Below are 13,830 nucleotides of genomic sequence, written 5' to 3'. Positions count from 1 at the left end.
TAATTGGTCAAGCACTCTTTGGACCGGGCAAGACGCATCATGGTACTCTTCTACAATGTCCTTAGAGTTCATGTTAACCATCGGTTTGGTGATCCAAGGCGTGCTGCATGGATTATGGCCCAAAGCTTTTTCATGGTCCCGTTACACTCATTAAAGAAGTAATGATTTAGTGGTCATTTAAATTGGTCAAGCACTCTTTGGCCGAGACCGGGCAAGACGCATTATGGGAGTCTTCTAATGTCTTTAGAGTTCATATGACCCATTGGTTGGGTGGTCCAAGCCGTACTAGTCTTGATTAGGACCCAAATGTTTTTTATTCGTTGTCCCGTTACACTAATTTAATTAGTGATGAATTAGTGGTCAATTTAATTGGTCAAGCACTATTTGGACCGAGCAAGACGCATTATGGTAATTTTAACAATGTCATTAGAGTTCATGTTAACCATCGGTTTGGTGATCTAAAGCGTGCTGCATGGATTAGGGCCCAAAGCTTTTTTCGTGGTCCCGTTACACTCATTAAAAAAGTAATGATTTAGTGGTCATTTATGTTGGTCAAGCATTCTTTGGACTGGGCAAGACGCATTAGGGTACCCTTCTACAATGTCCTTAGAGTTCATGTGACCCATTGGTTTGGTGATCCAAGGCGTGCTGCATGGATTAGGGCCCAAAGCTTTTTCGTGGTCCCGTTACAATCAATAAAGAAGTAATGATTTAGTGGTCATTTTAATTGGTCAAGCACTCTTTGGACCGGGCAAGACGCTTTATGGTACCCTTCTACAATGTCTTTAGAGTTCATATGACCCATTGGTTAGGTGGTCCTAGCCGTGCTGGTTTTGATTAGGGCCTCAAAGTGTTTTTCAGGTCCAGTTACTATCATTTAAGAAGTGACTATGTAGTGGTCATTTTAATTGGTCATGCACTCTTTGGACCGGGCAAGACGCATTATGGTACCCTTCTAAAATGTCTTTAGAGTTCATATGACCCATTGGTTGGGTGGTCCAAGGCGTGCTGGTCTTGATTAGGACCCAAATGTTTTTCATTCGTTGTCCCGTTACACTAATATTAGAAGTGATGATTAAGTGGTCATTTAAATTGGTCAAGCACTCTTTTGACCGGGCAAGAAGCATTATGGTACCCTTCTACAATGTCTGTAGAGTTCATATGACCCATCGGTTAGGTGGTACGTGTTGGTTTTGATTAGGGCCTCAAGGTGTTTTTCAGGTCCCGTTACATTCATTTACGAAGTGATCATGATTTAGTGGTCATTTTAATTAGTCAAGCACTCTTTGGACCGGGCAAGACGCATCATGGTACTTTTCTAAATTGTCATTAGAGTTCATATTACCCATTGGTTAGGTGGTCCAAGGCGTGCTGGATGTGCTTGGGGCCTAATGGTTTTTTTTTCAGTTCCCGTTATATTAATTTAAAAAATCAATTTAAAAAAACCCATTTACATTGTCACTAGATTTCAAATGACCCATAGATAAACAAGGGCGGCGGAAGCACTTTTAATCTGGGGGGGGGGGGGGCACCGACGTCGAGGGCACTTTGCAGAAATTCGATTGGACTGATGCAGCCTGATATTTAGTACCATTTATAACTCTTATTGTATTATCTTATTTGCGTATACACATCATTCCATCAACGCCCCCCCCCCCCCTCCAAGGAAAAAATGCATACTAGCACTGCAATATGTGCAAATTGTGAAACAAGGAACAAGTTTTCTTTCGAAACAAAATGAGGTGAAATCATTATAAAATCCAAGTCCCTGCACACGCGATCGATACATGCACGAAAGCAATTGAACTATGTCAAAATACGAAAGGATGGGGTAGGTTATGGGATATTAAAACTACACACATTATTCATAGTAGGCTATAAATGGCTTCTGCTTATTACAAAGTCACAATGAAATATAGCAATGCATTTTTGGAAATGCATTAGGATTTTTTGGGCAAATTGAATATGCATAATGGCACCATAGGCGTAGGAGGCGGGGGGCTGGGGGGCTGCACCTACTGAAAGAAAAATAATTTGCAATGTGTTTTTCAATGGTTAACCTGATATTATTATCATTGTTATTGTAAAGACTTCCCCAATAATTCTAACCAACATGGAAGGGTAATAACACGGCAAACGATTGTATGTTATTGGCATGTCTATATGATATTCACATTAACGTGTTGAACGAAAATTTCGGTTATATTTTCCGGGCAGGCCCCCCCCCCCCAAATCAAACTGGGCTCCTACGCCTATGAATGGCACTCACCAGAATGTTAGAAACCTTGTGGTAGTAAACATTTGAGTTTGACCCACAGAAATTCATTAATACTTCTAAATTAGGATTAGATCTCTTACTGAAATATCGCTTACCTAATAAGGTGATCAAGAGTACAATTTTCATGTAGAAAAAAGGGCACATTTTTAACCTGAGGAAAAGTGGGGGGGCACGTGCCCCCTGTGCCCCCCCCCCCCCGGTTCCGTCGCCCTTGTAGATAAACCTCTTTTCCACGACCAAATGTTGAACATCTTGTAAGAATGCATTCGTCTTGCCATAGGTGTTACGTCGATACCATTGTCGAATAAGTAACTGAATAGGGAGCAGTTAGTCATTCGCGAATGTCGAAAGAAGAACGAGGAATACGTTTCTAACTTCACACCGGTCGTGTAGCGTTTAGGCACGCTATCTTCGTCTTCGTTACGGTGACACATCCGTAAAAAGGGACAATATCTCACCACACACACGCCAAGCGAGTAATTAGATCTGACACGCGTACTGATATGAGTGACAGGATTTACTCACGTATTTAGCACATACATCACGGCTAAATACTACAACGCCGATGAGGCGTTAGACCTTTTTATGGGAAATTTGACCATCCAGCCGTTGGAGGATGACGACATCGCTGAATCTGAAGAAGATTGTGACGATGAAATCCTGATATGGTAAGCCACACAATGTACAGTACCGCCCAGATTAAATCGGCCGTGGCATCGTGACAAATAAATATGAGGAGTCTATCGTAATATCGTTTCCATTACGCCTACAGCAAATACCTAACGTAATATCGGGCGTCGCATCGTGGTCGTAATATCGTGATGGTGTATTTATCATTTCACTGGCACTGTCACTGGCACTTTAAACTATCCTAATGTTATCGTTTTAGCGTGAATTAAAGTTGCAGAACGATCGATCGTTTCATCGTGATTTGAAAGAATTGGGGAAGGCTTCTTTCCGCAGTAAATGAAATCATCAATACAACGCTATATGCGATAGATTCCTTTACAAATTCTGATAAAAAAGTTTGGTGTGTCACCAAAATTAAGTGTCAATCGACATACAAATTTTCATAATCTCAAAACTAGTACGAGAGGCCTAATGAACATACTGTATTTGTCCAAACTCCTTCATACAAACTCCTTCTTTAAAAACACAGCGATCGCAAAATATTCTCTATTCGAACAAAACATTCCGTTCTGAACTTCTTGTATGCATGAATATGGCCTAGGTTTTAGTTACACTAGCAAATCGTCCCATAATTGCTAGGATAGGGTTAATATGCATTGTAACGCTGAATAGGCCTAGCTTTTTCACCGTCCGGGATGCATGGGCTGGCATACGTTAGTATGTTACAGGGTTCGCAGGTTTCTTCCGGGGTGGAAAAAACCACTAAATACCACGTACATCGATGGATTTAACTATTCCCTATTTCCTAACCCTATTTCCTACTATGCCGCTCTCATTCAAGCGAATCATTCACGCGACGCACCTATTCACCGACTGTTATTCTATTGAACCAAGCCGGTGCGAGCACACACGTTCAGCCGGATTATACAGTTGTTCTTCGGCCGATTCGAAGTAAGCTTGCACATTCATATGGTACGGATTCTAAAGTCAGGCCATAACTTCTGTTAGAAGCTTTTTTTATTTAAATGTCATGAAGTCATTAAATTGCTTTGGTCGGACAGTTTTGTATGTTAGCAAACTTATTTTCTGTAAATGCTCTACAGTCTACACCTTGTAGAATTTTCAAACCGCAGACATGTATGGTTTCACAAAATCCTCCATTACATGCAACAAAAGTATATTTTTTGAATATTTATGTGGTAATACTTGAAATTTTCATTTTTGGTTCCTTGCTTTAGCAAAAGGAACCTATGCAGTCAGGTTGGCGTGTGTGTGCGTCTGTGACACTTGCTTGGGTACGCTCTATCTCAATAAGGGAATGTTGGATTGAGGCCAAACTTGGACTATATATCTGCCATATGGAGAAGGTGTGCCCTATTGTGTGCCCACAAAGGTCACCAAAGGTCAGTTATGGTCCAAAAACCGAAAATATTAAAACTGCAAAAACTCCCAGTGCCAATAGTGTCATAGGCGTACGAGGCCGGGGGGGGGGCGCAGGGGGGCAGATTTCCCCCCTGCCCAAATTTCCAGAGGACAAGAAATTCGGGCAAAAGTCCTGAAAAAATCGGGCAGCCTAAGAAGAGAAAAAAATATATATATATGCAGTAGCTTGCCCGAATCTTTTTCAAATTTTTGCCCGACAATTCTGTGGAGAGCGTTTTGTGTTATTTGTTTTGTGACATATATAGGCCTAATGATTTTCTTTATTTAGCATCATGATGCCTGGATATTTCCGTGTAACACCACCGTAAGCGCAGCTCACCTGGGCTACCACGCTTTTTGCAATATCAATTTTTTTTCTAACTAGTCAACTGAATACCTGACATCCCCGACATGAGTGTATACTATATAAGAAACATTTTCATGGATGGTGGGGGTGGGGGAGGGAGTGCCTACAAGCCTAGAAGTACAGGTTTATCATATTCTTTGTTATTTTTTATACTTTTTTGTGACACAAATTGCAGTCTCACCCGACACAACGACATTATCCCGCCTACGTGTCGTTGAACAATGTATGTTTTTCTGGAGGTAGCTGAGTACTGTGTTAAAATAATAAATATGGTATCTAAATAGGAGCTTAAAAAATATACTGTCCAATTTTTCCCCTTTAAAGTGATGTTACCAGTTTTACTTATGCGAAGAATGATTGATTAGTTTTGATATTATTGCTCACATTAGTTGCATTAATTCGATTACTCATGTAACGCCGAACACTCAGAGGACTATAGTTACGCAACGAGGATAGCACAATGAGTTGGTTTATATCTGATGCAATGTATATATATGTATGTATATATTATTCAACACTACTAGCTAAAGATAGTTAAGTTTTATTGACTAGTTAATTGTCATTAATTCTCACTTAGAAATACTCTGAAAACTCAGTGTATAGCTCTTCACGCAAAAATAAAACTCATGCATTTCTTTTATTCACTGATTTATCGAGTGATTTTTTGTCATTCATTTTTATCATTCCTTGCCGAAGGCGAAAGGAATCTTTGTGATGATGATGGTGTGTATGTGTGGGTGTGCGTGTATGTATGTTTGTGGCACCTTGGCTTGTAAACACAATAACACAAGAACTGTATGCAGTGGCGGAGCTAGGGGTATTGGTCAGAGGGGCGAGAATGGTCCGTAGGGGCGCTTTCGACACTATCTAAGCGGAGCGCCACCACAGGTTGGCGCGGAGCGTACATAATTTTTTTGAGTAAAGATACTCCCTAGATCGCCGGAAATGACACTTTCCGGGCCATGCTAATTTGCAGATAAACGAAGAATAAATAGCTGTTAGAGCATTTTGTCAGAAAATTACCCCAACAAAATGTGACAAATGTCAATAGGTAGATGAGAGCGCAAGAAAAAAGCCAATAAACGTGAATAAGTAAAAGTGGTAAAAAGCTGAAAAGGGCGCCAGCAGTCCTTTTGAGTTCGTCAGGGGGGGGGGGGGGGGCATCCGCCCCTGACTGTATGGACGCTCTGCCACTGACTGTATGGTGGGTGAACTTCAGTGATGTACGTGGATGCACCTCTTCAGTAGAAGAATCCTATTGTTTTCTGTGGAAGTCAAAGGTCATTTGTGATTTGCATTCTTTGCATGTGGATGTAACTAAGCAAGTACAAGCACCAAATCTTATTTGAGTTCACCAGAGGTCACATTTTGAAAACCTTGTATACACGATCCGAAAATAAAGCTTGGGTTTACTGCATATCTGGTATTTGAATCCACCTTATCGAGCGAACCAACCCATATTGTATTTTGTGAAGGTTAAGTTCAACAGAGGTTAAAGTCTGAAAACCTTGTCAAAACGGTTGAACTCAAAAAGTAGGTCTTGGATGTATTTAATACTCGATATGTGGAACTCCTACATTGACTTTAAGAACCGAAGGGTTTTCTGCAGAGGTCAAAGTCTGAATACCTTACAAACTAAACGAATCAAAACTTTGATGAACTTGGTATGTGGCCCCACCTTGAGTAAAAATCGTACGTTGTTTTCAGTGGAGGTCAAAGGTTACTTGAGCTCAATAGAGGTCAAAGTTTTAAAGCAAAAAAAAAAAATCAAACTTTTGATGGATTTCACATGTGGTATGTGGATCTATGCATAGAGTACAAGAGCTCTAAATACTAATAGCTGGGCTTTGTAAGTCATTTGTGTGTTGGTACAATGATTAGCCAACTTAATCAAGTTTAAACTTTAAGCCTGATTATATTGAGTGAGAACTTCTATACATTAAAACAGAATATCAACCTACTGCAGATCAGAGAGATTAAAAATATGGTTTACATGTGCAGCCATATTAAGAGCTGTATCAAGATAAACTCCAAGTTTTGACTTGCTGATACGGATTTAATCGAAACTCCTTCTGCCCTCGACAATGCATCGGGAAGGTTTTTCAGATTATGATTATGATTACTTCAATCTTGTCACCATTCAGTTTAAGTTTATTGCTTGTCATCCACTATTTGATATCAACAAAGCAATATTCAATATTCTCCAAAACACATCTACTAGCAGAGATATTAATTAACATGCTTGAATGAAGGTAAATTTGTGTGCCATCCGCATAGACATGATAATTCAAGCTTTTTTATGTACGATTGTGTACATAGTGAATAGCTTGAGTCAAAGCACGGATCCCTGTGGAGTGTGGAACGCCAAGCTCTAGCGGTAATGGTTCCATAAGCTTGACATTAATGCAAACTGTTTGAAATCGGTTGGACAGATATTGACTCAAACTATTACAATGCAACGTCCAAACTGTTCGAGAAGGACATTGGTATGCTAGTATCGCTCAAGTCGTTCATACACAACCTTCTCCAAAAGTTTGGAGATGAAGGACGCGTTAAACACTGGTCAGAAATGCAGTAGCACTTCTGTTTCCAGATCAGTTTGAATGGGTTATCCATGTATGTTTGTATTTCCATTCATATTTTATGAAATACATGCATAGATAATAATTTGTTGAACCCTTCTCTTTCTTTTCCTGCACTCTTTCACAGATTGTGACGTACAGTAACTGAGTACAGTGTTTTCAAGTGAGAGTTAACAACCTTCATCAACATGGCTACCTGGAGCCCTTTCATGGAGGGCCTGACAGAAAACTTCTTCCAGTGCCCTGTTTGTTTGGATCAATTTAATGAGCCGAAACAGTTACCATGTCTTCATCGATACTGTAACGATTGCTTGAGAAAAGTTATGAAAGCCAGCCATGATGGGACAATTGAATGTCCACTTTGTAAACAGCGATGTTGTATACCAGAGGATGGATTGGACGGCTTTAAGACTGATTTTCATATGAAAAGTATGCTCGAGTTCATAGAATTGCATAAATCATTCGAAAAGAAAGATTTCAAGCAGTGTGTGAGCTGTTTAAAGGATGTAGTATGTTCCGCCTACTGTTTTAAATGTAGAGATTTTTTATGCAACGAATGTTACAAGGTTCATTTCAGTAGTAAAATGTTTACTGATCACCAACCAAGCACTCTGAAATTGGAAAATATGGCGGCTAAGAACCTGACCATGAAGGAAATAGCTGCAATGACGGAAGATCCCAGGTGCCATTCTCATATAAAAGAACCAGCCAAATTGTGCTGTGGTACATGCCAAAATGAACCAGTTTGCTTAGTTTGCACTCACAGTAAGCACAAAGGTCACGATCTCATAGATGTGACTGACCTAGCCCAGAAAGAAAGGACATTACTGAATCGGAACCTCGCTGAACTAAGCCAGCACAAAACTAAACTATACGCGTTACTCGAGAAGGTTCAAATGGCGCTAGTAAAATTGAATGAGAATGCTATAAAAAAGACATTGTTGTTGACAAGTCAACACGAGGAACAGGCAAAGAAAATAAAGGATAAACTTGCTGAATGTAACGATGAACGTGAAAAAGGAGCTGCTGACATAGAAAATAGAAGAAGATGTGAAAAACGTGAAATAATTGTTAAACATGAAGAGGAAATGAAGCGATTGATCATGAAACATCAAGAAAATATGAAAATTACCGATGTAAAATATGACCAGGAATTGGAAAAATTTAAGGAAAATGGTCAAGAAATTGAGGGTGGATTCTTCAAAAAACTCAGGAAGTTAGATAGTAATTTCAAGACCTTGACAACAGCTAAGGATCTTCTTACAAGTCAAAACAAAACGGAATGTGAAGAAATACTAAATAAATGTAAGCAACTTATTAAACGATTCGAAAACTTATCAGCAACGTCTTCTAGCATTCTTGCATGTAATGACGATTGGACAGACGCACAGTGTGTCCCCGACATAAGAGCAGCCAGTGAACGTATGCTCGAAGAAATGAAACAAGAATATCCAGAGTTAGAATCTTTATCTGATTTTGTCATCAGTGATTTGACAAAAGTTATATCTGATAAAGTTGTAATTACAGAAAGGGCAGAGTCTGTTGTTGATGTTGCAGGGTTCAAAGCTAAAGGTTACCATATCACCGGTATGATATGTAGTGGCGATGGTAATATCGTTATGACTGGTAGGGCATCAAAAGATAAATCACACATCACTGTCACTAACATGAAAGGAGAAATATTAAATCAGTATGTTTTAAAAAGAAATAAGAGATTTAGGGTTTGTGCAAATCGTTTCTGTTGTAATTTGCCGGGGTTTAATGTCATGACAGTTAGCATACCGGATGAAATCGGTATTTATAATATTTCTGACCATTCTTACCAAAAGAAGAACATCAGTGATATGGCTAAGACATGGCCAGATGATAGGTTTGTGTGTTCTGTTACCATGAATCCCGACAAGAATCAAATCATTGTTGGTACTAACAGAAGAGAATTGTATGTATTTGATTATCAGCTGAATTACAGTCACATTATAGTACTACCTGATGTAATCATGGAATCACAAGATATCACTGTCCACGACGGTAATCTTCTGATCTGTGACCATGAGGGTAGGACCTCATATGCAGTTACCATGGTGACTTCAGGGAGTAGTGTGGTGTATAAATTCACCAACCCAAATCTAAGTGGAGCTGACTTAAAACCTTACAGTGTGTGCATAGGCATGGGAGGGTTCATCTACATGTTATGGGAAGATGATAGGGGGCGAAATACTGTGCTAACACAATACAGTCGAGATGGTCAGCAATTACTAACAACAATGTCCGTTGATGACGAGTCATGGTGCATTACCACATCCGTAGTAGATGGTGAGGAGAAACTCGTGATAGCTACCGGAAGTTCCGGGAAAATGTATACTTACGGACTAGTACCTGTATAGCGCTGTATAGAAATTACATATTAAAACAAAATGATATCGCGAGTTACGATACACAGATTGGTTGTTATCGTTGCTGTATTTGCTCGACTGGAGTTTTACAGACATAGGAAAATATTACAATCCTAATTACTAAGAGTTATTGTTAGCTGCATTATAATTGGCAACTAGTTCCTAAGGAGTTTATCTCCATATCTTAATATATCCATTACAAAGACTGTCTTCCTATATATAGTGATTAATTTACGTTAATATGAGTATGCACATTTGTTATGAATAAATATTTTTACAGCCTAACACATTTTCTAGACAAGGTTGGCATATTATTCCTTGGGTATAAGCAATATTGGCTTTGTGATACAATGTGGTGCAGTATATATCATTACAGATAATTTCTGGATTTCAACTCTTTATTTATATTGATCCTCCATTTCAAATAACCACTTGTGACATATGATATATACATATATGTATATATATATATATGTATATATATATATATATATATATATATATATATATATATATATATATATATATATATATATATATATATATATATATATATATATATATTAGTGCTCTATTTTCTTGTATCTTCTTAAGAATATCTGCACCCAACGAAGATGGACGTACAATATACATGCATTTCCGAAGGGAGGTTTTTTTTACGTATAGCTGTAAACACAATACCGCGAGAACGAAATGCTTATAGGCTATACTTCGTTTCTTAATACCGTATATTGCGCATAGTTTAGTACTATTTTGCGAACGTGGTGGTCAAAGATGATTTGTAACAGTTCTATAGCAGAGACCGAGTCTTTGGGATCCAATTGCAAGACCGTCTTTCTCAAATACGAAGTTACCAGTTTTCAAACTTTAAGTTTAACTTTAAAACAGAAAACGTAACCTATGTTTATAGCTGTTGGATCACATCAAAGATTATTGGGACCTATAGATATCCGTCCTTTGGATGTTCAGAATAGCCATGTGAAGGATCCGGTTTGTTGGCGGCTCTCCTTGAATGTCATAGACGGCTGGGACATATGGCAATAATATATTGAAATTAACCTTACATTAGTTTGCACTAAATTAAAGAATATGAACATATTAAAGAAAGGGTCAGATAGGCTGATAGCTAACATGCTTCTTATGTATAACCACTGTCTATGTGACATAATGTTAAAAAGGAAACTAGTGTGAATATGCAGTGTCATAATCAGAGGAAGGGTGGAGTGAAGTTCGACGCCACCCACTTTAGATAGAGGAGTAGAAACATGTTTGGTCCCTTCCCACTTTTCTAAACAGTTATGCACTCCACTGCATTGCAGGAGCATTCAAACGGATCACTTGAAGCAGTTAAAATAGCCTTAATTGAAACGTTACAAGACTGCTGAAAAAATTATAAATCTCGTAATACGTTCATTCAAGATGATTTAAAAACAGTAACTAACAAACATACGCTTAGAGGTGGGGGTGGGTAAGGATACAAAGGAGAAGGCAGTTGGGACAGCGAATAAGAATCTTTATAAAACCATATAAAACTACCAAAAAGATGTGTTTTGCAAACTATCGCCTAGAAATGACACGTTTCGAGCAAACGTGGTTGTTTTCTCCAATTTCGCAATTTTCGCCTGTGATCTGTTCTCCTTCTTGTATTGCATTGATATGGATACATCAAACGTTTGAACTGGAAATATTCATATTCAGGTGAACGCAAAGTGCTACCGGCAGATAGCGGGAGGGTTTCGTACCCTTAATATAATATAATAGTATAAAAGGATGCAGAGTTACTCCAACTTCCTCTTTGTGATATACTTACCTTACATTTTACTCATATACAGTACTTTACTGTGACTTTGCATTTTACTTTATTACATTGTTCATCTATATCAGAATACATTATAATAATTACCTGCGTTGTGTTGATTTATGAATCCCCTGTTAAACAGGCGTGAAACTCGAGTAACAACATGCTGTAAGTTACCGTACAGGTATTCTATATCATGTACTTGATCTACTTCATATATTTAGCACTTTTGCAGCATGAAGTGAACAACTGAATATTTTGGATACATGTATACATTTAAACATTTAAACATATAAGTATGTGTGTATATATATATGTGTATATATATATATATATATATATATATATATACATATACACACACACACATATATATATATATATATATATATATTCCTTCTCATTACGTTTTCATTTATACATATATATATATAACATTATATATATATATATATATATATATATATATATATATATATATATATATATATATATTGAACATTAACCAAATTATGCAATCGATAAGGGAGGCTGCCCCATGGGCGTCAATCCAGGGGGGGCGGGGGACGCGTCCCCCCACATTTCGATGGGTGGGGGACACTATCAAATGTCCCCCCCCCCCCCCCACACACACACATTTGAAAAAAGAGTAGTGTCGTGGCTCTATTTGGTTAGGGCTTACACATAGATATGGGAGATATGGTAGTCCGGAAATATGAGAATATCGACAAACATTTGAAATAATTTAAATGGTCGAATTTTGGAGACTTCAACAACGAAACAATGAAACGAAATAAAGCGGAAACAGTCGAAAAAACTTGAGATAGAAAACAAACATATCGATATTACCGGCTTAAAAGTTCGTGAAAAACAGGAGTTTCAAGAAAAAAAGTTATACCTCTATTGGGAAAAAGTGAAAGTTGAAGATAAAATGATCAATTTTGTGTCACTGACATTTGGGCCCGTGTCCGTAAAACACTGTAAAATAGCAAACCAAGTAAAATGCGTCTGGTAACTGAGATACCAAAACTGGTCACCCGTTTTCTTTCTCCCTCCCTGCGTCACTTTTGATAGCTTCCTACCTCTACTGCGGGCCGTTGGTGCTCCGTGTTGCTTTTGCCCTTTCAGAGGAATACATACAGGAACTTCTTTGTCCCAGCCCCCACTCCAAAATGGGTTCCGCCGTCCCTGATCTTGTCTATATTTTATTTATTTAACATTAAAGGGTACTCGGTTAGCGTAAAGCTAATCTCCCCCGAGGCCCTGAAATAAAATAACTAATAGTGATAAGAAAAAATATAATCATATAAAATAATAATAATAATAATAAAAAAATATAAGACGACAATGAAAATAAAAATAAAAATTGACTATGACATAAAATACAACATGGAACAATCAATGAAAAGAAATTAGAGCATAATAAATTAGTTAAAGTCCTACATAGAACGTTTAAAAGTAAGTTAAAGACTTCGCGCATTCTTACACTCCTTTGATATTCGTTCCATTCCTTAGCAGCAACATTATAACATATGAAAATGTTTTCTGGTGATACTGGGTATTACCAACCTCTAAAAATAAATTATTTCGTGTGGTGGACCTTAGAGAGTGGTTATGTATATTATTTGTGTGGCGGAACATTTCCACAACATACTGTGGAGCCAGACCATTTAAAGACCTATACACCATTGACAATCTTTTACATTTTAAACGTTTTTTTCGAGTGAGAACCAGTTTAAAGTTTTAAAAAGGTCTTCAGATCGATCATCAAATGTTGCATTGAGAACAAGGGCGGCGGAAGCACTTTTAATCTGGGGGGGCACCGACATCAAAGGGCACTTTGCAGAAATTCGATTGGACTGATGCAGCCTTATATTTAGTACCCTTGATAACTCTTATTGTATTAACTTATTTGCGTATACACATCACTCCATCAACGTCCCGTCCCGCCCCGCCCCGCCCCCCCCCCCCCCCTCAAGGAAAATATGCATACTAGCACTGCAATATCCAATGTGCAAATTGGGAAACAAGGAACAAGTTTTCTTTTGAGACAAAATGAGGTGAAATCATGCTAGTTGCTAATGTAGGAATCTTCCGAATTAGAGTTTATTTCTTGTTAATATGTTAACCAATTTTTTTTCCATTCGAAATAGCTTTGAGTTTGACCCACAGAAATTCATTAAAAGTCAGGGGCGTAGCCAGGATTTGCAAAGTTGTATGCTGTATGCTGTATGCAAAGTTGTATCTGAGCGGAGCGCCACCATCGGTTGGCGCGGAGCGTACAAGAAAATTTTTGGTTTTACAAACCCCTCAGATGGCCGGAAACGGCCCTTCCTGAGTGTTCATTCTGGTTCCCTGGC

The 13,830-nt window shown here is 38.3% G+C and overlaps 2 protein-coding genes across 3 annotated transcripts in view; one reads left to right on the top strand and one right to left on the bottom strand.

Annotated features, from left to right (window-relative positions):
- The window catches only part of LOC139975787 (DDB1- and CUL4-associated factor 17-like), a 31,193-nt gene extending 28,801 nt beyond the window's left edge, over window positions 1–2,392 (bottom strand). The window contains exon 1 of the mRNA XM_071983959.1: window positions 2,374–2,392. The gene's annotated coding sequence lies outside the window, so the exon portion shown is untranslated. The remainder of the gene's footprint in view (window positions 1–2,373) is intronic.
- A 100-nt stretch (window positions 2,393–2,492) lies between these two features.
- Window positions 2,493–11,574, top strand: LOC139975784 (uncharacterized). Of its 2 annotated transcripts, XM_071983951.1 has the most exons (3): window positions 2,493–2,946; window positions 4,147–4,311; window positions 7,407–11,574. In XM_071983951.1, the coding sequence occupies exon 3, from the start codon at window positions 7,468–7,470 to the stop codon at window positions 9,661–9,663; it is 2,196 nt and encodes a 731-aa protein (XP_071840052.1). In that variant the 5' UTR covers window positions 2,493–2,946; window positions 4,147–4,311; window positions 7,407–7,467; the 3' UTR covers window positions 9,664–11,574. The 2 variants fall into 2 exon arrangements, with proteins under 2 accessions (XP_071840052.1, XP_071840051.1); XM_071983950.1 differs by lacking the exon at window positions 4,147–4,311.
- The last annotated feature ends 2,256 nt before the right edge of the window (window positions 11,575–13,830 follow it).

Source organism: Apostichopus japonicus, chromosome 11 (genome assembly GCF_037975245.1).
Source record: "Apostichopus japonicus isolate 1M-3 chromosome 11, ASM3797524v1, whole genome shotgun sequence".
NCBI classification, from domain to species: domain Eukaryota; kingdom Metazoa; phylum Echinodermata; class Holothuroidea; order Aspidochirotida; family Stichopodidae; genus Apostichopus; species Apostichopus japonicus.
The sequence above is the reverse complement of the archived record's forward strand: the minus strand, read 5'-3'. Positions and strand labels throughout refer to the sequence as shown.

What these genes read in the sequence shown, in the direction of transcription:
- LOC139975784 (XM_071983950.1), top strand. Translation starts at nt 7,468, where the DNA reads ATGGCTACCTGGAGCCCTTTCATGGAGGGCCTGACAGAAAACTTCTTC.